Source organism: Siphateles boraxobius, unplaced genomic scaffold (assembly GCF_051911475.1).
Source record: "Siphateles boraxobius isolate OS27281-9 unplaced genomic scaffold, OSU_SipBor_1 41, whole genome shotgun sequence".
In the NCBI taxonomy this organism is placed as follows: Eukaryota; Metazoa; Chordata; class Actinopteri; order Cypriniformes; family Leuciscidae; genus Siphateles; species Siphateles boraxobius.
Genome location: NW_027509042.1, coordinates 9814861 through 9841845, shown reverse-complemented (window position 1 = coordinate 9841845; position 26985 = coordinate 9814861). Strand labels below are relative to the sequence as shown.

At 39.7% G+C, this 26985-nt stretch overlaps 1 protein-coding gene and 1 long non-coding RNA gene across 12 annotated transcripts in view; one reads left to right on the top strand and one right to left on the bottom strand.

The window, feature by feature from the left end:
* cadpsb (Ca2+-dependent activator protein for secretion b) overlaps positions 1-26985 on the top strand; it is a 94509-nt gene that overhangs the window by 28182 nt on the left and 39342 nt on the right. For all 11 annotated transcript variants that reach the window (XM_077198179.1, XM_077198183.1, XM_077198182.1 and 8 more), the window contains exons 3-6: positions 3807-4139; positions 15571-15651; positions 16735-16968; positions 18197-18318. In XM_077198179.1, coding sequence (XP_077054294.1) covers positions 3807-4139; positions 15571-15651; positions 16735-16968; positions 18197-18318 — 770 coding nt within the window. The remainder of the gene's footprint in view (positions 1-3806; positions 4140-15570; positions 15652-16734; positions 16969-18196; positions 18319-26985) is intronic.
* Positions 933-1183, bottom strand: LOC143707195 (uncharacterized). Its single transcript, XR_013193102.1, has 2 exons — positions 1015-1183; positions 933-983 (listed from the first exon to the last, which is right to left on the bottom strand). It is a non-coding gene; the product is annotated as an uncharacterized LOC143707195 (long non-coding RNA).

The following is a 26985-nucleotide window of genomic DNA, read 5'->3' as shown; positions in this document are numbered from 1 at the left end:
TAGATTTATCGGCCAATATATCGGTTATCTGCTTTCAAATGTAAAGAATTATCGGTTATCGGTATCGGCCAAAATGTTCATATCGGTGCATCCCTAGTCATAACCGAACGCGCCGCGCTGTTGAATGCTGAATGGAGAATGATTGACAGCCGCAGCGGAGGGAAATGTTTACGTGATCTTGAATTTAATTACTTAAATATTCATTTCTAACTCAGATTGTACTATAGAATGGCTTCAGAACACTTATAATATAGTGCACGAACACTTAATGGTGCTTTATAATGCTTTTGTGGGGCTTAACATTAACACAATAGTAAACACACAATATCGGATTTAGATCGGCCTCGTCTGACCGATACCCGATCTGGCAAAAATGGCAGTATCGGAGCCGATACCGATACTGGATCGGATCGGCCCCATCCCTAATTAAAAGTATTAGACATTAGGTAAAGTATTTAGACATTTAGGGCCATATTTACTAAACAGGACAAATCAGCGTGAGAGCGCAGTTCCAAAAAAGTGGAAAGTGGAAAGTTCTGAGCATTGATCTACCTGATGACACACAAATTAAAGAACACAGCCGGATCATTTCCATAATGACCAAAGCAATGTGGTTGGCGTAAGGAGCCGGTTTCACAAAGCTATTTTAGACCGGTCTATAGTGTTAGACAAGTCTAAAATTTGCTCATAGACTAGTCTAGTGCAAGTTTGACTGTTTCACAAAAATAAAGACTGACTTAATTTAGAGCAAAAAAATTAGACAACTTACCCCCAGGCTAACTTAGGTCTAAGACTCTGTTACCTTGGCAACTAGCAGTAACAATCAGTTACATTACAAACAGCCAAAAGAAAAGGGAAAATGGCTCATAATTTGTGGTTTGCTGATGACGTTATGGAGAGAAATGAAAGGGTTTTTGGATATTTCCTCTTAAATATTTATTTTTTGGCATCTTGTACCATGTTTTTGTATCTTTTCTGTACGTCTTTAACGCTCCGCTCAACGGGCGGATTAACGCTGTTAACTGTCGTAGCAATCTTTTTCCAAATTAAACATTTCTTCTTGTTACTACATTCTCCGCTAAATGTTCCAAGTAAAATGTCCTTGTAACTGTTATACTCCTCCAACAAACACATATTTTCCGCTGGGGTAAACTGCACTGAATGGTTGAATGCGCTTACTCGATCCGCCGTGTTTTTTGTTTTGAAAAGTGTCTTATTTTACCCAGAATGCATTGCATAGTCCTACTTAAGATAGCCAGAGTCTTAAGTGCTTTGTGCAACAGTCTGATTTAGATGTTTATCTGAAGTCTGACTATCAACTATATCTAAGCCATAGTCAAAGTCTATTTTTGTGAAACCGGCCCATGGTTTAAGACGTGCATAAATAATAGCGCAAACAATAGTAAATTGACTAGCAAACCTTAGTAAATCACCTTGCATGATTCATTTAAATACTCTCCTCCCATAAATGTTGCTTCTGAAAGGGAAACTACTACAAATGCATATGCAATAAGGTAAGTCGCAAAAATAACTGTGCCCATGCCTTTTCAGTGCTAATTATTCACTGCATGTCTTAAGTAAATCCTGACAGTATTTTTTTACCGGGAAAAAAGGCTTACGCTGACACAAGCTATTAGTAAATCTGTTAGCAATAAGTGCTTTACTATTAACATTTTTCCTGTGAATTCGCCAAATTGTCCTCTATAGAATAGTGCACTGAATGAATGAAAATGAGTTTGGTGTCTCTGTCCGTGTGATGTCGTGGCATGTTAACTTCTCCTTCAGGCAATTAGCTTGGGCTAATGATGCCAAACAACAATGATATCATGAACCCGCTCCTTGATTATTGAACTGTGTGTCTTGAAATGTTGCATAGCAAGTTGTAGTTACCACATTACAGATTAGTCAAAACATTTAGATGATCACATGCCTTCGTAAGTGAATTATCATGGAGATGAGAGTGCCTAAATAGCCCTTCAGGGCTCTCCTTAGCTAAAACACATCTCAAATACAAGTGTTTACACATGCTCTGTGAAGAGATTGCTATTCTAATGGATTCAAGTATTGTGGTAAGGTCACTACATTACTACATCCTGTTCCTGCGGTTTGGGCTTCTGTGCATGCTAATTACTTGTGCAATATGTCTGAAAGTGGCTATTAGAACACTTTAGACTGCCTCACATATGAAATCGTTAATAAAAATGCTTTGTGTTTAATTGTCATAGTTGTAAATAATTATTTCATGTAGCCAGAAGCAATTTCAAGATTTCTAAGAGTGTATATAAATGCTAAATAAGAAATGTTTATACAGTATATGTATAGTACAATAAATAAATAAATATGTATGTTTAGCATATCTGAAATGTTTTCTATAGTGCTAACAAGTCCCAGCTTCGACAGGCAATTAGTTATGAAATGGGTAAATTGTGAACTGCTTGTAATATTTCTCTGGAATCAGACTTAGGTTTCTGCAATGTTTCAACCAGAAAAGTCATTTCAGGGCCTGTTTGCGGAACTGTTAATTTCTAAATCAGTGTCATAGCAGGCCACAGAAAGAGAAGCTCACTGTAAACTGCTGTCTGGATTGGGACCAGACAGCAATTTAAAGCTCTATTTGTCTTCTTGAATGGAGAACGATAGAAGGCTTTTAAATGGAACGAAGAAAAGCAGCTGCCAAGCACACCAATTGTTAAGAAAAACATAAATCATGTTTTACTCTCACCTCTATAAAACCAGATTTGAAACATTGTCAATAGGAAAAGAGGAGGCAGTTGGAACTCAATAGCCATTTCGTTTAGACTAAAGAATACAATCACAAATGTTCTCTCCCTTTACTCTGGTTTGAATTAGGAAATATCTTCTGAATAATTCAGAGAGAGAGAGAGAGAGAGAGAGAGAGAGAGAGAGAGAGAGAGAGAGAGAGAGAGAGAGAGAGCCCACTGCAACATTTTTGCCCACACTGATCCCATCATTTCAAAGCAGTGAAATTTTACAGTTACCATTGCTTTCCATGGCTTTAATGGCATTGGTTATATTACTGCAGTATATCATGGTAGATGATGTTGTATCTATCACAGCATAGAATATTAAAGCAAAGTACTGAGGCATAATTTTCTCTAGCAGACTGGAGTGATTGAAAACACAGTGAATGTTTTAAAGTCACCCAAGAGAAACTTTTTGAAGGGGAAATTGTTTTCCTGGCTTTATCACCACCTCACCTTTAAAGGTCCAATGAAATGGTTTGGCGAGTACAAACCATTTTTTTCTCATGTTAATTATATTTCCTGTAGAAACAGGAGGTTTTGATTGGGACATATCTATGGACCCCTGCCTCGCCAGGAGTCTTTAGTCATTTAGCCTACTTACATTAGAGCCATGAACCATTCAGAGTCGCCAATATTATTATATATATTTATATATATATATATATATATGTTGTGTTTATTATTATATTTTATTTCTTTTTTTCCCCCGAAGAGAATAAACTTTAAATGTGCATATTTAACTACACACACACACACACACACACACACACACACACACACACACACACACACACACACACACACACACACACACACACACACACACACACACACACACACACACACACACACACACACACACACAGATATATATATATACAGACCATATCGATATATTAGAAACAATAATAATAAAATACATTTGGAAATTTAAAAGTGAATTAAGTCAATGTTTAGGTAGCATATAGAGATTACTTGCACTCAAATTTTGATTATGTCTTGAACTATTTGTTGCCTTCCCCTTGTCTTTATGACCTGCAGGTTTTTCTAAAGAGCGACCGTGTCGCTAAAATGGTCCAAACAGGAGGTTTATCCGCTCTAGACTGTCGCGAGGTGTTCAAGCGCCATATCGAGAAACGTGTGCGGAGCCTACCAGAGATTGATGGTCTGAGCAAGGAGACTGTGCTGAGTTCCTGGATGGCTAAGTTTGACACCATCTACCGTGGAGACGAGGACCCACGAAAGGCACAGCAGCGCATGACAGCCAGTGCCGCTTCCGAGCTCATCCTGAGCAAAGACCAGCTCTACGAGATGTTCCAGCAGATCCTGGGAATCAAGAAGTTTGAGCACCAGCTGTTGTACCAGGCTTGCCAGGTGAGTGGGAAACATAGGAGCGGGCAAAGGTGATTTTTGAGCCAGTAGACACAATCTGACCATGAGATGCTAGGAAAATTATTACAATATTCTGGTTATACACACACTAAGAGGTCTGACACTTATTTTCATTATTTTTACCTTTGCTTTGCCTTCAAGATCATACACACAGATTGTGATCTATCATTCCACTTGCAATGTTTTTTAATTATTGGTTTATGAACATCTGCATCAGAATGATGTTTTGGATGTTGCGACTCTCCTCTTTGTTTTATTTATAAGTGTTGTGCATATCAAGACTCCTACATTCTGTTCCAATATTTTGCACTTAATCTACTTTAAATGCAAATACACGTGTTGTGTCAACAGCCCCTTACTGTTCACAACTTTAATGTTATGGTAAGATCCCCACTGTACCGAGATCTAAGTAAGGCAAAGATCCCTCATGACTTCTTCAATCAACATAATATTTTCAGATCTAAAATAATATGTTCTTCTCAAGTGAAGGACGTGCTTGGTTTTATTGTCCTTGAATTCATAATAAATCAAATTTCCATGCCTTACAGAAACTTCAATACTGGCACTGTCATGATATTTGTCTAGAAGTACAGAAATGACTGTCTTTGGAGGATAAAACGAGTAACCAAGAGAAATTTGCATGTGTTGGTGTATTCACACACTGCTGGACTGCTGACATTAATACGGCTTCATCTCATTGGTCTGAAGTTTTTATTACTGAGGTAGAGTTTTCTCTGTTTTTTTTAAAGTTGTGCTTGGTTGTGGTTATGTATTTGTGCAAAGGTTAAAATCGTTTTCATACAGCTTTTCCCAAACATTACCCCTGTCTTCCATTCTAAGGTATTTCCACCAGAAACTGTCACCATTGGCTGAGCCAGAAGTTGACATGTCGGCACAGCGTTTTCATTCTTTCACAAGTTAATGTGAAGTTGTCTCTTCCCATTAAACTGGGTTATGAGAATGTATTTTACATAAAAACTGCACACTTCACCTTAAGATAGCATCGTTAAAAGGTGCTAAGCCAAAAGTTACAGCTGTATGAAAACCCTTATTAAGCACAGGGCTTAAAATATTGCAGACTCTTATAGTCTTCTTCATATTTTAGCTCTTTTTCCTCAGCTATGTTGAGAGAGATCTCATCTGTGCGTCTGCCATTAAATCTCTCTCTTTGAAATGTGCTTTGAAGATGGCTAACCCACTTTTCCTTGTCTACTTTTCCTGCTCGCTCAGACTTCAGGGTGGGGAATTAGCATACAGTCTCCCCATGTTCGTCACTCAGAAAGCCAAAAAAACTACACAGCTAAAGTGACAGAAAATCAGTGTTTGTCCATTCTGTTTTTAATGGATTTTATATTGCTCGGTTGGGTTGCAACTGAGCATTTACTTAGAGACTAAGTTTATTTCCTAATTAAACGTCCTCAATTTGTAAAAATGGGCAAATAGGCATTTTGTTAAAAGCACTTAAGGGATCTATAACACGTTGAAAAATGCCTTCAGGGAAACGTGATGTAAGAATAGTTAATATATCAACTGATCTACTCGATGGATGGACAAATAGTCAGAGAGTGGAGGAGAGAAGTTCAGCATAAAATATCTTTAGTCCTGGCAGTGTTCCTACCAGTATAGTCAAAACATCACAGTGCTGTCAGGGGCAAAATTGCTGCATCTGCCAGCAAATAAGCCCACAACCAGCATTTTTCACCACTTCTGTGTGACAAGTATACATGCAAGCACTGTTTCCGTGACAAACAAACAGTGTTTTGCCTCTGATTTTCTGCTAGTTTCATAGGCACTTTTTTATATTGTTGAATGCAGATGGTACATGCACTTACAGGAATAGTTGAAAGTTCTGTCTTCATTTAGTCAGACTCATGTGCTCATCACCAAGTTATCAGATGTTTTTTTGTTACAAATGCTCCGTTAAGTTATGACTTTTATATGGAGAATAAATATTCTTTAACCGTTTGGGTTCAATAAGGTTTTTTTTAAAGAAATTAATACTTTTATTCAGCAAGAATGCATTAAATTGATCAAAAGTGACGATAAAGACTTTTTACATTGTTGCAAAAAATATTCTGTTTCAAATAAATGCTGTACTTTTGAACTTTCTATTAATGAAAGATTCTTTAAAAAAATGATTACTGTTTTCCACAAAGATATTAAAGTGTTTTGAACATTGATAATAGCAAGAAATGTTCTTGAGTAGCAAATCAACATATTAGAATGATTTTTGAAGGATCATATTAAAATAAAAAAGAGTTTTAAATTGTAATATTATTTCACAGTTTTTACTGTATTTTTGATCAAATTAATGCAGCCTTGTTGAGCATAACATACCTTTCTTCAAAAACATTTAATAAGGTCTAGGCATGTGCCGGTATCAAATTTTCATCCTGCGATTAATTGATTGAGCTTTTATCACGGTATACGGTATTATCACGATATTTTAATTGCACAAGAGAAACAGACGGATTGGGGGTATCTAAAAAAAACTTGCATCACAATGTGTAATTGTGATTGTCAAAACATTAATTTTATTTTTTAGTGACAACATGTTATAATGTTTACATGGTACAGTTACTGAGGCTACTGTTTGTATTATTGCTTAACACAATTTTCATGATTTCAATTAAATTATTGGATTTAATTTAAATCTTGATTCAATATTGACTCATTTGGATAAATATTAGGTAGGCTACAGTAGATAGCCTGCATTTAATTTTTTCTCAAGAAAAAATATATCTCACATAATGCTGTAAACATACAGAGAGAAATTAAATATAATGCATACAATATAAATATAATAATATAAAAGTAATTTTCATTATAATAACAATTATATAATGACAAGTAAACATATATTAAAATATGTAATATAGTGCACATATTTAGCAAAATACTCCTCTCTATAGCTATTTTCTTATAGTCAACTAACATTAAATGGCTTTCCTGAGGTAAATGTAACGTTCTGTGACATAATTGTTCTCCTGCAGTGTTATTGACCTCTTTCCGTGGTTGAAAAACACTGATTGATCGAAAGTACGTATACCTTTCGTCGGGTTGTACTGTATCTTTAATAAAAAGTAACAGATGATCTGTTTACTTGAACTGAGGCGCGCGATCTGTCACGTCATTTACAAGCACCAAAACAGTATTTATTGTCTGAATTTCGTTATAAAACCTGAGAGCTGATATTTTTTTCATATCAAAAGTAACCTGCTCTGTCTAGTCTGTCGGTGTCAGTGTCCTCTTTGCTCCGCGATTTTTCTCTGCGTGAGAAAATGGATGTGTGGCGCGAGACCGTGTGAAAGTGTCAATTGCGTGAGTCTCAAGCTGCTGAATGCGTGAGAGTTGGCAGCCATGCGGGGGATAAATAGTCGGCAGCGTTCCTCCTTCCGCCGTGCTTCTTTTCCATGTGAGGATTGTTTACATTAGACTAGAGTGCACACTGCATTCACAGTGCTTATACATGTGATGTGGGGATTGTTTACATCAAAGTGCGCACGTGTTTTGCGCAGCATATACGCATTGTTTTTTTAAGCGGTTGATGGAAAATAAGCTGATGCGCGTTCTAAAAATCTAAATTCGGATCTATTATTTTTCACGGTATTTCGAAGTCCCCGCGATAACAATATCGTGCATATTCATTACCGCGATTTATCGCATTACCGAATACCGGCACATGTCTAATAAGGTCCCAGGTACTCTACAGTTCAAACGTTTTTTTTATTTTTTTAATGATTGAAATTAATTAATAGGCTTAGTGGATACAAAAAGAAAGGGTCATAAATCTATAGCTTCAGGATTTTGCAGCATCCTCCAAGGCATATGCTTTCTGGTGTAGATGGAGAACTCAGTGACACTAGCTATTTCAAACCCACATTGAATACATCACAGGCATACATTTGGGATGACTCAGAGGCTTGGGTGTCATATCACCCTGTTGGCCTGTTATTTTATGATCAAAAAGCCCTTGTAATTGCTTTGGGAGATCATAAATTAGCCGGTCAATCACTGCTTTATACTAGCTTTGAAAAACTAATTCATGAAAGGTTATTTAAATTGTTTTGATGATTTCAGAAATGTTACAAGTTGAACTCTCAGCTAATCTCAAAGCAGGCAATAGGTTGGATTTCCGAGACAAAAACGTGTCTACCATGAGTTTGTTTACACATTAAACAAGAATCGATTGGTCCACTCCACATAAAACCAAATTTTGCTTTTGTAGAGTTACAAAAAGCCTCTCTCTTGCTCTTTTCCTTTATCCTCAGGAAGGACTCTGTTGTGTGGGTCGCAAGGCCATGTGTGGGAGGCGTTTTCTCTTGGCTGCCAAAAGATGCTTCATACACCACCTGCAGTGTATTTAATGAAAGCACAATCACACATAATTGGCAAAAATTGTCTGGCGCTCTGTGCATTCAGCTGGAGCAACTGCGCTGTTGACTGCCCTGAACATACACACACCCATCATCACAAACAAAAACAAGTGATCCATTGCATTAACTTCACAACCAGCCTTTCCTCTGGCTCTGTTTTTCATTTTTCAGAGCTGAAATCATACATACAGCAGCCAAAAAAGTATTTGGACACTTAAAATGTTTAAATATAATTACACATTAAACAACAGAACATCAAACTAAGTTAGGCTAAATCTAAACAAATGATGCTTGGTGTTTACTTTTATCATTTAAAACCTTTAAACAATTTTTGGTAACACTTTATTTTAGTGTACTTGTTACACGTGTAGTTACTATAGTAATATATCTATAAATTATGCATAATTACATGCAACTAACCCTAAATCAAACCGTAATCCTAACCCTAACCCTATAGATAGTACATGTAGTTAATTAATATTACTCAGTAGCGTATTTAAACCTTAAAATAAAGTGTAACCCAATTTCTTCATTTTGTCTTTGAATTGTGACTAGGTTTGATATTGTCTTATCTATTACAGTGGCAGACACACAAGTATGGCTTAAATATTCAAACATTTTTGGGGTTACTGTGTGTTCAGATTTACTGCATACTGCAGCAGCAAACATTGCAGGCCATTTGAATGCTGAGGTACTGAACCATCTCAAAAAGAGTGTTATTATCAGCCATTTGTGCATTAATAAAAAGAAACCTTTTACAGGAAACCTGTCAAATCAGGATGGATGAGTATGAGTTTAGGATTGCTTTCTGATTATTTCGCCACACAATGGTTAATGAACCGTGGCGGGCAGTTGTGGCGGCAGTGTTTTGTCAAATAATATTTGCAAACAAAGCAGCGTATGGCGTGGCGTATTTAATGTTTGCCGGTGTCATAGCGACTAAAAGCAAAGTCAACATTACTTACTTTAACGCAGCTTTTCTATTAGTTATACTGATAACATGAATTATAAGTATTTTATGGGTAAAAGGTTAGGATTCAGTCATCATAGAATTTTTTTGATTACTTTTAAAAATCACTGCTTGAATAACTTAAATCAGTTAAATCTCTTCGAGATTAGTCTTACAAAGTGAATGTCTTCTGCACTGTAGTTAAACTGGTCCATTCACGCTCATCTCCCTGCAGTCACAAATAGATTTTCTCAGTGATGCACACCTCTGGTGCACTCAGAGCCTCCTCACTGAATTACTGAATAGATTCATTCAGCCTTTCCTGTTTCTTCTCTCTCCTTGTTGTCTGTTCTTTGTTGTTTAGGGGACATGTATAGCTTTGAATGCTGGGTTCTCTGACAGCTTAGAAAACATATGTAAAGAACTGTCTGATGGTATTTACAATCTAGATAGAACGATAGGGCTGCCGATATTGGGAAAAAAAACCCTCATTGCATTGTGATATTTTGCATTCTGCGATATACACTGCATCTTGAATAGCTGTTTTTGGAAAGAATTAGTCTTTCTAGATTTATTGGGGTGAAAAAAATTGGGTGTTCACACTTGAGTATTTTCTTTATAAGAACCAACTCGTTTCAGTAACCATAGTGTGAAAAGAGTTTTTTTTTTTTTTTAAAGTTCTTTCCGTTTTAGTTATTTTCACAGTTTTTGACCCACCCTTTCAGTATGACTAAAATAATAATAGAATTTTATTGTGATTATTAAACAGATATATTAAACAAAAATAAGAAATATATTGCAATAATACTAATACTGTAAAATATATGTTTTATAAAAAATAGTTATATAGTAAAACTGTTAAATTCCACTAATGTTTACATCTTAATTGTCAAAAGTTAAACCATTGCGCTATTATTTTGGTGGCTTACCGGCAAATAAATATATTTTTACAGGTTTTTTTATGTGCTTGTTTCATCATTTACATGTGCAGCTCATAATACAGTGTTTCAGTACATGAACAAAGCTGATCTGTGATGATGAAACACTTGAAGTGCATATAAAAAAGCCCTAACATAAGTTTATACAATAACAGTATGCTGTCTTTGCCAAGCCTATATACAGTAATTAATGTGTGCATATGTGAACTGGCAGTGATATTGTGCTGCTCTGTTCTTTCTCTCTCTCTGAAAGCTCCTTTAATTTGTCAGGCCCACTGTTTTGCATTAAAATCTCTGTTCATTTCCTCAAAAGCAATTGGAAAAAGTTGTTACAACTCATAGCAGTCCAGCTGACCCAACAACAAATGCAGTTTCTTAATGTGTGTTGGAAACAGTGCAGGAATAGAGAAAAAGAGAGGTTGGTTCATTGCAGCCGGTGACAGGAGCTGATTATGTGCTCCACTAATCAACAGCTCAGAATGAACCAGCAGGGTTACAGCATACGCACACACACACACACACACACTGCAAATTATCATTCATATTTCTATGCTATCATGCAAAAACGATGCATTTGTTCTATATAATAATGTGCATAATTGGTTGTCTTTTTTTCTCATTGTCTCTCAAAAGAATGTGTCTGCCTCTGCCTTTTTTAAAAGAACAGTTCTGATGTTCTGTCCTTTCATTATTTTACAGTACATGACGAACTGCGGCATATTTGACTCTTGACTATTAAAATGAAAACCATCAGTCAGCGTATCTGTCTACATGTCCCTTTTTTTTCTCTCACTTACTTTTCTTTCTGTCTTAAGGACATTTTACACAGTGCATGCTAGGCAGTAAACTTTTCTATTTTTTGCAATTTCTATACACAGGAAACATGCCAATGCAATGCACATTGCTTTAGCTCAATACTAGCACACAAAAACATTGTGCATTTATGAATGAGGCAAATACTCTAAACATATTCCAGGTTGCAAAAACACTTTGCAACTAAATCGCTCCCATTATAATCATTGAAGTGGTTTACACTGGAAACATTCATTGCGTTGTGTCTACTCCAGACTTTCTTTTCCCCATCCGACTAAAATAAAATGATTTTAGTAATGTGATGTATCCGATCTCTGGTATATTAAAATAATGTTTCAGTGCAGATGCAGTTGTAGCAGTACAGAATTTATTTATTTGTATTAAATATGCTTTATATGTCTTGGCAAAGTTTAAGTACTTGGAGTTACTACAGCTATAGTTGACAAACGGTGTTTCGTATAAACTAATTATGAATGAACGTGCCGACTTTCTTATATTCATCGTTATCAGTAAAGTGAGTACATATCAATCTATCTGTAACAGAAAAAGCAATAGTGGCATGGTAAAAACATTGTTACTCACATTACTGTCGGATAGTCAGCTGTCAGCACTCATCATCTTTTAATGAACAGTGTCTTACTAATAGGATCTGAACCTTTGTTAAAAATAAAGTTCATCCAAGCTTTCCTAATGTTAGGATCACAAGAAAGGGAATGTAATGGACTGTTTTCCCACAACTTGGCGAAACATCAAAATGTCTTGTAATCCTCTGAGGCACATCTATCAATTTGTTTCTTGAGTAATCCTGTGTTTGCGTCTCTCTCATATTTACTCACTTTCTACTACTTGCTTGAATCGGTGGGCGGGGCTAAAAAGTAATGATGTGGGTGTTGATCCTCTGCAGAGGCGGTCTTTCGTCACACTATGATGTCATACTGAGACTAAATGCGAAACGAGTCGTTTTGGCTACTTGATTTCTATAAAAGCTGTTTTTGGACTAACAAGGAAGTTTTGCGTTCTGAAACTTACAGGATATTTTTTATAGTACAATAACGTCTTACATGTCAAAAGATAAAAAAAAAAATTGATTTCTCAGTTAATGACCCCTTTAAATGTTTTATTTATTTTTCCACACGAACAACAAATCAGTAGGATTTTTGAGCACTGTCGCTTTCAGTGCCGCCTCCGTTCTGCTGCCTCTGTCTCATTGAAAATGAAATGTAAACCCTTTGTAATTGTGTACTGTGTAAAATGGCCTTTTTACATGGTACACCAAATCCTTCCTTTTCTTCCTTTTTGGTTTTGTTCTTTTGCCTGTCTTAATACCCTGCATTTGCTGACCACTGCAACATGTTTTCTAATCCACCCCCCCCCCCCCCCCCCCCCACACATACACACATACACACACACAAAACCTCTGTCCCTTCCAATCTGCCAGACTGACCAGTAGATCAATAATATAGTAGCCAAGGTGTTCAGTCTTTCAAATATACCAGTGGACAGCCGAAGGTCATGCTGTAGGGTTTAGTCACATGACTCGATCTTGTGCTGTCTGCCCTATTACTTCACACAATGTCACAGATGTCACACACAGCAGAGGAACCTTGAAGGGAAGACAGAGAATCAAGGCAGGTGGAGAGGTGGTTGAGAGAGATGATGTAAAGGAATGTGGTGACAGAGAAAACTGTGAGAAAGAGAGAGAGGAGGAAAAAACGAGCAAGGCTGAGAACACATTCTGCCATCAGCAAATCTTAATGTGTGAATGCATTATTGATGCAGTGAGCCTCTGAGTTGAACTTGCCTTTCAGTGTGGACCAAGGAATCGGGGTAACAGCTGTTGGGAGCTCCCTCTGCTGAGATGCCGTCTAACTCCATCAGATCACAGCACTGAAGCGAACATTACCGTTCAAACATTGTGCCTGTTGTGTTGGATGGGTGGGTGCTGTACGTAAAACCAACAGGGATTCAGTTGTCTTTTGAATTAAAGGGTACAAACTACCAAATAACAATGCATTTTATGCTGCTTTATAAGAGTAATAATCAACTTACGGCTGTGCATTACAGTGATTTTAGCAAGGTTAAGGTTGACTGCTTTAACATTACCCCTTTATCGGTGTAAAATCAATATAATACATGACTTCCCATGGCTTGTTGCTTTAATATGCTTTGATGTGAAATCTTTTAATGTTAAACATAGACTACAACTCCAGAGCTACAGCTGTTAAATGAAGAACTGAGTTAAATGGACTAATGCTGACCTCTATACAGACACCCGACCTCCATGTTTTGTTTGCCATCTATTATTAAGGCCAAGCTTTTTGATGAAAGAGGCATTTACCTCCAAACAGAACAAGAGCATGCAGAATAAATAAGGAAATTGAGCTGGTTTGTACTTGGATCTACCAGGTGATTCCTGACCAGCATTTCAGCTGTGTTTGCAGATGTCTCCCGTAAATTATTTATAACGGCTTATTTGTTAGCTACGTGCTTAAAATGCTCAAGAACTAAAGAGAGATAGTCATTTAGCATAAACTGAGAGCAGAGGTTGCCTGTTTCCATTAATTATGGCACACCCTTCCACAGCTACTCTGACCCGAGCAGCCCGGGGAACAATGCGATCATGAAACTGGTCATTAGGTCATTGCAGTGCTCTCAGTGTGCCATTAAAGTTCATTCTGGTATTTTTAGCTTTAAAAAACCCATGTGAGAGAGACTTTTGAAAACCAAAGGGCTTTTGATCAATCATTTAAACAAAAGCTTTTAGTCGAACACAATGCAGCTGAGAATTCTGCTCTGTAAAACTGGAAATACATTTCCTCTTTTCATTGGCATCGCAATGCCATCTTTCATGCTGTTCTGGGGGCTGCGCTAGCACAAATGCGCACACAAGAGGGTTCCCGTATTTGCTGAGCCATGCTTAATTAGAACATAGCCCCTGGAGAGCAGGGCAGAAGATAGACAGGGCTCTGGGGACGAGGACTCAACTCTGCCCCATGAGACAAGGTTTCCCACTCCAGACTAACTGTCGCCATGGCAAGGGTTGCCGAGGTGCTGTCGCCCCTGGATTCTGTGCGGACAGGAGCAGGAGAGTGACAAAGACAGGATGTGATGGCTTTGGATGGGGAGGCTTCAGATGTCATAACACACAAACAGACAGTGACACGCTCGCACACCCACACACATGCAACAGAGTTATCAGGGGTGAAGAGATTATTTCCTATTCCATCACATCAGATTTTCCTCCATAGGGGTTCTCCATCTTTCCCGGGGTCCTTGTGGATGTGATATAGTTTATGCTTTACAACAGGATTTATGGCCATGTATTTATGTATGAGAGGCTGTATATACGAGCAGTGCAAAAATTGGTTACAGATGGAATATATTAGATGTTTTATAGATGCTATGTGTGGGTTGCAGAATTCTGTGGAAATTCGGGCACAACAAAATAAAAAAAGATATACATTTTGACATGTCATTTGGTAAAAATGAAAATTTTTACTTAATTATTTTTTATTAATTTTGTTATTTTAATTAATTGAACTAATTTTGTTATTCATCTCTTATTTTAATAAAAAATTAACAGATCTTAAAGTAACGTAACCGTAACAACCTAAATTAACTTAATTTAAATTAAATTAACTCGAATTTTATTTAAAGAGATTAAAATAAATGCAATTTTTTTCCTTTGATCACTGAAAGTCACCATGAAATCAAAATTGACAATTCTTATTATTTTATGGAACATTGAATATTATAAATGATATTTCTGTGCACATTGATGCTTATAATCTTTTATCAAAATGACTTCCTCTACCTATTGCAGTGACATCTCTTCTCTTCTCTGATGAAGTGTTTTTCCCGGTGTGAGGGCGGGACAACTTTTCACTCAGGCCCTGTGGTATTAAAACGCGTTTATGTCAATCTGATCACAAGTGGACAATACAGCTGTAGATGGGGTCTAAAACATTTTGAGCTTATCCACTTTCACACGTACTGATTTTGCAGAGTTAGACACGTTGGGTCAACATATTTTGTATTTTGTTAATCCTAGGTGAATAAAATTGATGTAGAAGCACCTAACCCTGGTTATAAGCCTAAACTTGACATAAACACTCAAATCTTGCATTTCTGTTTTCAGAATATATGTGACCATTTACGTTTTAAAAGTGTGACCCCTGGTGACCCCAGTTATGTCACATATAGGGTCCAGGGAAGCCATTACATGGATCAGAACTAATTAGCTCCCTTCTGGAGATGTATTGGTTGGTATTAGTGTGTTGAGTAATTGTAAGGGCTGATGGTAACCAATGTAACTTTGTGTGTATGTGTGGTTGCAGTTGGATAATCTGGATGAGCAAGCAGCTCAGATCAGAAGAGAACTGGATGGACGTCTACAGATGGCTGATCAGATTGCCCGGGTAAGTCTCATCATTTGATCACTTACATGTGGACAGAGATGCTCCGGAGGTGCTGTAAACGGAACTGCCATCCGTTCCACTGCAACTCAGTCAATTCAGTTTATGTACCCACATTCAATTCATAATTTAAATTGGGATTTACCTTCGACTAGATCTGTTTGCCTAATACAGTTCAGTAGTTGTAGCGTCTTCCATAGGGACCCCATTTGTCAGTCGACATAACGTTGTAGTGACTGACAGATAAGGGAACGTCTAGGTTACTGATGTAACCCTCGTACCCTGATGGAGAGTCGTTATGTCCCCCCTGCCACAACCATGAATTTCCAGCTGAATGGCCTGGACACCATCTCGGCTCTTCAGCATAACCCCGAATGAGAGGATGCGTTCCTTCATCTTATATGCCCGTATGTACGGGGGAGGGGCTCAGCATGCAAATTCCACTTGCCAGTTCCATTGGCCGTTTTTCTAAAACTCAGGTGATTGGGGCTCCCAAGTGAGACCCCATTTGGCAGTCGACCTCCATCAGGGAACGAGGGTTATATCAGTAACCAAGACGTTTTCAATCTGAAGTTTTAGTCATTTTGTTATACAATTGTTTTTATTTTAGTTTTTGTTAGCTAATTTTTATTTGAGGTTTAGTAATTTTGGTACTTATTTCAGCTAGTTGCCAATGCAACATTACTTTTTTTTCATTTTTTTTTCATCTTTTTTCTTTATATTTGATGTATATTTTATTATAACCCCAGTAACAATTTATCATAAAATAAAGTCGTAACACACACACACACACACACACACACACTGATCAGAATAAAATCATAGCATTATACCAATAAGTTATTTTTTTTGGGATACATTTTTCCCCCATACAAACAATGACATCAAAGATAACTTTAAATACTTTGTCAATATGATAGGAAAATCACCATGTAAACTATTTGAATAACCTCTTCCTCTAAGCTTTGAGCTTGAAAGTACTTTTCTATATCTTTTTATACTTTTATAGAATGTATAAAACATATATTTTTAAGTTTTTAATAGTGTTAAATGTTATGCTTTATTTTTTATTATTCAAAACTTCAGGCTGGCAAATTCCCCAAGTTTGTGTCGAAGGAGATGGAGGCTATGTATATAGAGGAGCTGAAAAGCTCAGTCAACCAGCTGATGGCTAACCTGGAGAGTATGCCGGTATCAAAGGGAGGAGAGTTCAAACTGCAGAAGCTAAAGAGGGGACACAACACCTCCATCATTGATATGGGGCAGGAAGATGAAAACCAGCTGTCCAAGTCTGATGTTGTCCTGTCTTTCACACTTGAGGTGAGAACTGTTCTAGCCTACAGTTTGTGTATTAGTTTTGTGCTCAAGGCCAGGGTTCAGTATAGTGTGCCTTTTCATCGGGCCCAAGCGATAAAGTGTGAATTTTAGTGGTGGCCCTGCTCAAGGCTTCCAAACTTTGGACATTCTTTGGTGAAGGTTTGTGGCATTTCGCCTTACTTAGACATTCTTGATGTTTCGCACACAATTAAACATTAAGTGTAAAACATATAACCAAAATTGTGAGACAATGGCAGATGCAAAAGGGGTGGCAGAAGTGTTTGAGAAGCCTGTTTGGGAAACATTAAGCATTTTTGGTGGTAGTGGAATAGAAATTACAAACAATAACAAGTCTTTTTTTTAAGATTTAGTTGTTGTTTTATCATTTGAACCATTGAAATGTGCTGATTTAAACATTAATTTAAGTAGTAAGTAGCCTGTGTTATATAGTCAAAAAACAAAGTGCATTTTTTTTGCATTAAGTATCATGTAGCTCTTACTACCACTGATCGTAAATATCTTTTTGGAGTCCAAGGATTTGCCTCTCATCATTTCAAATTAATGAACACCCCTTAGTTTTGATAGAGAATTTAAATGAGAAGTAATGATACATTTAGCAACATTAGCAGCCGCAGCGTTAGTTTAAGACATGCGTCTGTGAGATTTTAACTTTTACTGAATTTTCAGCCTTTCCTATTGCATAAATTATAGGCAGAATGGGCTGCAGCATATTAGAAAAAGGTTATACAGCATTTTTGATAAATGATTCCCGAGGATATTGAATGCCTCTGAGAAATCTCCCCTCTCAAGTCTGAGGTTTTGCTATAATTATACTACCTTGAGCTAGCTCATTTTCAGGGCAGTTGATTATAACTGGGCATGGCTTTAGTAGTCACAGAGGCTGACAGAGCAGTGTTTTATGTATTTGATAGCCTGGGTTGTGTCTTTGGAGTCTATTTTGTTTTGAGGAGCTACGAGCTGGCAAATTTTATAGGTGCTCTGGGTGTGTGTGTGGATTGATTTTCGGTCCAGACGTAAACAATGCTTATTCAATGTGTGTCAAGAGCAAAAAAGTTGATTGATAATAAAAGTTTATAATATGGTCAAAAGGTTGAGCTGGATCCTGATTGGCTAAGAGCATGGTAAATGACAGCATCCAAGGGAACTGCTTATGTGAGTATTACAACACATACCTGCATATGAAATAAAACCAAATGTTCCTTCTGTGTAGGTGGTGATTATGGAAGTTCAGGGTTTGAAGTCGTTGGCTCCCAACCGGATCGTGTACTGCACGATGGAGGTGGAGGGTGGAGAGAAGCTACAAACTGACCAGGCTGAAGCATCCAAACCAACGTAGGCCATTAATGTCAAGATTCAAACAATTTTCATGATCATAATTAACATCTACACTGCTCTTTCAAATGATTGGGGCTGGCAAGTTTTTTTTAAAATGTTTTTAAAGTCTCTTATGCTCACCGAGACTGCATTATTTTGACCAAAAATACAGTAAAAACATTAATATTGTGAAATTATTATTACAATTAAGCATAACTGTTTTCTAATGTAATACGTTTTAAATTGTAATTTATTCCTGTGATGGCAAAGTTGAATTTTCAGTAGCCATTACTCCAATCTTCAGTGTCACATGATCCTCCAGAAATCATTCTAATATGCTGATTTACTGCTCAAGAAATATTTCTTACTATTATCAATGTGTAAAAAATACTACTATTAAAAAAATATTTTTGTGGACACCATTATTATTTTTCAAGATTTTTAATGAATAGAACTTAAAGAACTTAGAATAGACATAAATATCTTTATCTTGATCAATTTAATGCACTCTTACTACCTTTAAAATATGTGTAAATGAATGCAGAAATGGGTCTTTCAGTGGCTAGGGTTGATATCTGGGGAGCAAGTTGGACGGCGTTAGCTTATTACTTAGTAATAAGCTACATTTTAGTTATATGCTCTACAGATTTCAATAAATCCATAATATGAGAGAGTTTTCTAATATCAGTGCAGTTTCAGGTGTTGTGTCGTCCAACTAGAAGTCTCTTATTTGGCCAGAGGCAGTTACTCAAGGGATGAACACATGATGTGGTGCTATTTTTGGGCCCTACGTTCCATCATTGGATCAGATGCCAATTTATAACGAGCTAAAGAGCAAGAGGGAGCCTGGTAGAGAGAGAGAGAGAGAGAGTGAGAAAGAATCAGGAATACAAGACACAGCCTCCATGTCCCCTCAGAAAAGTAATCAGCTGTGGAGAAACTGATTAGGAGTGCGCATCCCAGCGGAGGGAGGAGAAGGAAAGAGAGAGAGCGAGCCTCTGGCACTGCCGAATAATAATGACGTCATGTGAGGATTAGCATTTAAATTCTGTCATCACACACAACAACCTTCACTTGTGTGTGTGTGTAAGTGAGAACTTACACACACACACATGCTCCGCTCCGTATAGCACGCCTTTGACGGGAATAAAATCTGTTTCATATACAAGGTCACCTTCTTTCCCCTCATAGGGAGGAAAACCTACAAGGAAGTATCGTCTTCTAGGACATTTTCTTCCCTGTTTTATCCCTTTCTCCGTTCCATCCTTTCCTTACAAGGCTGGGAAATAAGGCAAAAAAATATCTCAATATATTTTAACAATATTCAGTATACATTTTTTCACTATTTAATCACAAGGAAGAAATTATTTATTTATTTTGCACCAATACATATTTAAACAGTAATATATACTTAAATATATTTTACAATTATATTTCACTATTTTTTTTTAATCATATGAATAATACCATGCAGAGAAGTTTTAAGTGCAAATGAATCAGTTTGGAGTTGATATATTAATACAGATCCATTTGATTTCATTAATTCACTAAAGTAATCACAAATTAACTTTTTTGCTTCTGAAGTTCAAATGAAAGATGCTATTAAAACATTCACAATGTTTCATTTTACATGAACAGCAAAATCATAAATTTATCATGAATATTCAGTATATCTCCCAGCTCTATTTTTCTTCCCATATCAGAGCTCCCCTGCTCCTCTTTTATTCTTTATCCAATTCAATTCTGTTCCATTTTTTTCCTCTTTTCTTAACTTATATTTTGCCTCTCGCTCTCTCTTTCTTCTTCTTTCAACTCTAAAGCACTTAGCTCTTATAAAAGCCTTATGATTATGAGTCATAGAACTCTGTCTATATTCATGTATTCATGCTGTCACTGGCGGTTGGAAAACGGAGAGAATTGGCTCATTTTGGCAAAGCATAACAGCACTAATGGACACACAAGAATGTGTCACATCGAACAGACATGCTGAAGGAGAGAGAGATTAAGAGGAGGAGGAGATCGAGGAGAGCGAACGAGGCAGAATCGAAGAGAAAAGGAAATTTGACATTCAGAAGTACTCAGAAAATGTTATTCAGTCAGCTGTTCAAGAATAAACCTGTCTTACGCTGTCCCAAAGGCGATCTCACACATACGCACGGTTCAGTCATGCATGGCCTTGTGCAGTGTCAGCAACCTCCCTGACACGCCGTTAGCACTGTTAGAATGCTAACCCATCCGTATCCATGGAAGCAATACTGTCACAGTGTTGGGTTTGTGTTCCCCTGATGTCCACTAGATGTCCTCCTTTCCCACGGTGTCCTTCACTTATGAACTACATTTCCCACGATCCTTTGTCTCATCATTGCACTCAGCTGTTTCTTATCACTGATCATTGCACTCAGCCAATTCCCCATTATCATTGTCGATTCCCTGTGTATATAACCCTGTCTGTTTCAGTATGTGTCACGGAGTCCTTGTATTATGTCCCCACACTTCCGTTATTTGTTTCATACTGGTTCTCGTTTGTATTTTATGTTTTGGATTGCCTTATTGGACTTTTGACCCCTGCCTGGATGACTAAGAGTTTGGATTGCCCTTTTTATTAAACTACTGCTTTTGGATTTTCTGCCTCCAGTGTGTGTTCCGTGACAGAAGGACTCCGTCACACAAGATCCAGCGGTATGTTTCTCAATATCTCTTCCCCAGCCACCGAGCGGGAGAGAAGGGAGTTTTTTAAGGGGACCCGATTAGTTAAGTTTCGTGGAACCCGTGGAGGTCGCAGTGGAGGAGGTGGTCGAGAGCCTGTTCACGTCCCGTCTGCCCAGTCAGAGACTGTTCACGTCCCGTCTACCCAGTCAGAGACTGTTCACGTCCCGTCTGCCCAGTCAGAGAATCTTCACGTTCCGTCTGCCCAGCGAGAGACTGTTCACGTTCCGTCTGCCCAGCGAGAGACTGTTCACGTTCCGTCTGCCCAGCGAGAGACTGTTCACGTCACGTCTGCCCAGCGAGAGACTGTTCACGTCACGTCTGCCCAGCGAGAGACTGTTCACGTCACGTCTGCCCAGCGAGAGACTGTTCACGTCACGTCTGCCCAGCGAGAGACTGTTCACGTCACGTCTGCCCAGCGAGAGACTGTTCACGTCACGTCTGCCCAGCGAGAGACTGTTCACGTCACGTCTGCCCAGCGAGAGACTGTTCACGTCACGTCTGCCCAGCGAGAGACTGTTCACGTTCCGTCCGCCTTCCTGGGCCGGGACTATCTGGAGCGTCTGGCTCGGATCCTGGACATGCCCGTGTCTGCTGTTCCAGAGCCGGAACCAGTGTCTGCTGTTCCAGAGCCGGAGCCGGAGGCAGAGCCAATGGCCGTTCCAGAGCCGGAGGCAGAGCCAGTGCCCATTCCAGAGCCGGAGGCAGAGCCATTGCCGGTTCCAGAGCCGGAGGCAGAGCCATTGCCGGTTCCAGAGCCGGAGGCAGAGCCAATGCCTGTTCCAGAGCCGGAGGCAGAGCCAGTATCCGTTCCAGCGCCGGAGGCAGAGCCAGTGCCGTCTGCCTTCTTGGATCTGGACTATCTGGAGCGTCTGGTTCGGATCCTGGACATGCCCATGTCTGCTGTTCCAGAGCCGGAGCTAGTGTCTGCTGTTCCAGAGCTGGAGGCAGAGCCATTGCCCGTTCCAGATCCGGAGGCAGAGCCAATGCTTGTTCCAGAGCCTATGCCTGTTCCAGAGCCTGTTCCAGAGCCAATGCCTGTTCCAGAGCCTATGCCTGTTCCAGAGCCGGAGACTGAGCCAATGCCTGTTCCAGAGCCGAAGGCTGAGCCAATGCCTGTTCCAGAGCCGGAGGCTGAGCCAATGCCTGTTCCAGAGCCGGAGGCTGAGCCAATGCCTGTTCCAGAGCCAGTGTCTGTTCCAGAGCCAGTGTCTGTTCCAGAGCCAGTGTCTGTTCCAGAGCCAGTGTCTGTTCCAGAGCCAGTGTCTGTTCCAGAGCCAGTGTCTGTTCCAGAGCCAGTGTCTGTTCCAGAGCCAGTGTCTGTTCCAGAGCCAGTGTCTGTTCCAGAGCCAGTGTCTGTTCCAGAGCCAGTGTCTGTTCCAGAGCCAGTGTCTGTTCCAGAGCCAGTGTCTGTTCCAGAGCCAGTGCCTGTTCCAGAGCCAGTGCCTGTTCCAGAGCCAGTGCCTGTTCCAGAGCCAGTGCCTGTTCCAGAGCCAGTGCCTGTTCCAGAGCCAGTGTTTGTTTCTGTGTTTGTGTCTGTTTTTGTGACTATTACAGTTCTTGTGGCTGTTCCTGAGCCGGTGTCTGCTGTTCCTGAGCCGGTGTCTGCTGTTCCTGAGCCGGTGTCTGCTGTTCCTGAGCCGGTGTCTGCTGTTCCTGAGCCGGTGTCTGCTGTTCCTGAGCCGGTGTCTGCTGTTCCTGAGCCGGTGTCTGCTCCGCCCTGGCCGCCCGAGGGGTCTTCGCCGCCCTGGCCGCCCGAGGGGTCTTCGCCGCCCTGGCCGCCCGAGGGGTCTTCGCCGCCCTGGCCGCCCGAGGGGTCTTCGCCGCCCTGGCCGCCCGAGGGGTCTTCGCCGCCCTGGCCGCCCGAGGGGTCTTCGCCGCCCTGGCCGCCCGAGGGGTCTTCGCCGCCCTGGCCGCCCGAGGGGCCGCCCTGGCCGCCCGAGGGGTCTTCGCCGCCCTGGCCGCCCGAGGGGCCGCCCTGGCCGCCCGAGGGGCCGCCCTGGCCGCCCGAGGGGTCTTCGCCGCCCTGGCCGCCCGAGGGGTCTTCGCCGCCCTGGCCGCCCGAGGGGTCTTCGCCGCCCTGGCCGCCCGAGGGGTCTTCGCCGCCCTGGCCGCCCGAGGGGTCTTCGCCGCCCTGGCCGCCCGAGGGGTCTTCGCCGCCCTGGCCGCCCGAGGGGTCTTCGCCGCCCTGGCCGCCCGAGGGGCCGCCCTGGCCGCCCGAGGGGTCTTCGCCGCCCTGGCCGCCCGAGGGGTCTTTGCCGCCCTGGCCGCCCGAGAGGTCTTCTTCGCCCTGGCCGCCCGATGGACTTTACGTCTCGCCCTGGCCGCCCGATGGACTTTGCGTCTCGCCCTGGCCTCCCGATGAACTGTGCGTTTCGCCCTGGCATCCCGATAGACTTTGTGTTTACCCCTGGATGCCCGATAGATTTTTTGTTTTGCCCCGGTCCCCGGTTAAACCCTCACTCCTTGTTCCTGTCTCCCTTCATGGACCTGGCCCACCTTCCCTCCCCCTGATCCTCCACCGTTCCACCTCCCTCCTGAACCTCTTGTATTATATTGTGTTGTGTTTTCTGTGTTTCTTGTTGTTGTCATGGAGCGTCTGGTAGCCGCTCCGTAGAGGGGGGGTTATGTCACAGTGTTGGGTTTGTGTTCCCCTGATGTCCACTAGATGTCCTCCTTTCCCACGGTGTCCTTCACTTATGAACTACATTTCCCACGATCCTTTGTCTCATCATTGCACTCAGCTGTTTCTTATCACTGATCATTGCACTCAGCCAATTCCCCATTATCATTGTCGATTCCCTGTGTATATAACCCTGTCTGTTTCAGTATGTGTCACGGAGTCCTTGTATTATGTCCCCACACTTCCGTTATTTGTTTCATACTGGTTCTCGTTTGTATTTTATGTTTTGGATTGCCTTATTGGACTTTTGACCCCTGCCTGGATGACTAAGAGTTTGGATTGCCCTTTTTATTAAACTACTGCTTTTGGATTTTCTGCCTCCAGTGTGTGTTCCGTGACAAATACAAACACTTGCCCAGAAACTAAACATGTTTCGTTTATTAACATACAACTTCACTATTATTTGTGTTTTATCTGTGCATAAACCTGCTGCTTATTGACTAAGCTTCTGCAATCCTGCATGGTCAACCAGGTGCTAAATTCAGTGATATAGAGCTCCAGTGTGTTTAAATTAAGTTTTTGTAATTATTTTCAGTGCTAACAAGTCTTCAAGTCAAGTTTTCTTTTCACAATAAATTAGGTTCACCCTCTATTTATATAAATTGTAGATTGGGCCAAATTCACAATATATATATTTAACATTGGTATAATATATATATATATATATATATATATATATATATATATATATATATATATATATATATATTAACAACCCTGTCTGCAGTAAGTACATTTTTTGATTTATTGCTCCATTACTTTCAGTAATTTGCATAGTTCTTTTTTGTGAATCTGGTGCTACAGCAATGCAGACAGAATGTGAAAATGATCAGTGGGTACAATTCATTCTTAGTGAATTCTTCCCTTTGTATTATAAAATATTTAATATCCCTTGTAGGCCCTTAGAAATATATGGTGGCAACCATTTGGTCAACAAATTTTCCCTAAAGCTCATATTTTCACATGATAATTATGTTTTTGCTAATTGCTGTTGGTCTCTATCCATCCTCGACCGCCCAGCTGCCCGTTACATGATTATCGCCCCCTGGTGGTCATCAAGCAGATTGACGATTGTGTTCTCCCATCGTTCAGTCTGCATTTGTCACCTCTCTAAGTGATAAATCACACTTCCCACCACACACATAGCAGTTTTTTTCCCTCTTGCACTAGCTTTCCCTTTTTGCCCTCTTTTTCATTTCTTTTTCTCTCCCCCTTTTTCTTTTTGTCTCATTTGACTGCAGCCTCTGAAACATGCAGCCTGTTTCCACGGCAGCAGATCCTGTCACGTGCTCTGGTTTTACTAGGCCAACTCTACCACTCACCGTGTGTGTGTGTGTGTGTGTGTGTGTGTGTGTGTGTGTGTGTGTGTGTGTGTGTGTGTGTGTGTGTGTGTGTGTGTGTGTGTGTGTGTGTGTGTGTGTGTGTGTGTGTGTGTGTGTGTGCAGGAGAGAGTGTATCCGTGTTTTCCTAGGTGAACGTTTCTATACTGTTGCGTCATATTGTTCGGAGATTGTGTCCATTTATTATTTATAATATCAATATTGATCATATAAATCATTGTGGGAGCCCTGCTACTATGCGATCTCTCATACATGGAATATTTCTCCCTTTATGACGGCTTTACACTACATGCATGTGGATTAGTCGGGCGAGCGTGAAGAGATTATAGCAGGGGCGTTTTCTTTAAGGAATCAGAGGAGGCAAATATAATGAAATATGAGATCTAAGTCAGTGACACTAGCAGATAAAGTTTTAGATTGATGAGCCATCTCTAGTCTCATTGAGATACTAAGGCACAGTGTTGGGGGGGTTGTGCATTACAAAATGCGAGTTATTACATAATCAGATTACTTTTTGTGAAGTAACTAGTAAACACATTACTTTTAAATTTACATCAAAATATCTTAATCAAGTAATGCAAGTTACTTTGTTTTCCCAATTATTGACGGACACCTCTCTTGTCCCCATGTTGAGAGAAATTGGGAATTAGGTGTAGTTTGTATGCTGTAGAACAATTATGGTCATTGTAGTTCTAGACACAATGTGAGCATGCATTTACTCATCTCACTTGCACAACAAACAAAAAATCAGAAATCCTCAAAATGAATATGTGGCGAGGGCCGGCCGAGGGACGTGAGAGAACGGCGCGAGGCCGGTGGTGCGATTGCTAATGAGCAACACCTGTATAGCACACCGGTCTCGCATCTCTCACGGAGGAGCGGAAGCATAAAGGGGGAGCGATGACATTAATGATCGAGAGAGGAACAGGCCTGATTTTAGTTGTTCTGGTTTTTGTATTTGTGTTTTATTTTAGCCAGCAGTCGTCCGCGAGGGGCTGCTGGCCGTTATGTTTATTTTGAGTAAGCCAGCAGTCGTCCGCGAGGGGCTGCTGGCGGTATTTTAGTTTCTTTATTTTATTTTAAATAAAGTTTGTTAAATGTTCGCCGGTTCCCGCCTCCTTCTTCCCTGAACATTGTTACAGAATAAAAACAGTGAAATGCAAACTCAAAATATTACGCAAACCTGCAATAATGCAATGTTAAATAAAACAAATATACTGTATGTATTTAATCTTACTTTATTAACCAATGTCTTTCCTGCTGACCTTTGATGATCAATTCAACCATACTAAGAAAAAATGACTTTAGTTAAACAACATATTTGTGTTTTATTTTTATTGCTGAAGTAAGAGTTTTGAACTTTCTTCTCATGCTGTTCTGCATAGCATGAATTCGAACACTGTAAATTGTTTTAAGTTAAAGAAAAAGTTTGGAAATAGACTGCCTTATTTTTGCAAATCATTCCAAATGAGAAATTCGAAGTTGAGTAATCAACTAAAAAGCAAGTAAATTGGCAAATTAATAAATATCAGGTTAGTTTAATATCCCAGATTCAGTTAATATACTCTAGAATGTATTCATTTAATTTAACATTGTAAGAATTTGTACTGCAAACATTGTAAGAATTTGTACTGCAAACATTCTAAATACTTATTCTTTCTTACTTCTCAATATGGATTTAATCTTCCATTTTAAGTAATGGAGGCTTAAAAATCTGTGCAATCGTTTTCCAACTTTTAAGTAAAGTGAACTTGTTTTAGTACAGAAGGCAGTAAAGACACGTTTGAAATGCTCAACTGCAATACACTTTTTTGAAATAAACAGCTAGACAACCGTTTAAGAATATTAGAATAATAAAACTATGCTTCTAAAACATCTGTCAACATTCTTGTATAAGACTTACATTTACAGACCTCTTGGCTAAACAGCATTCGGCTGCAATTACAACTTATGACA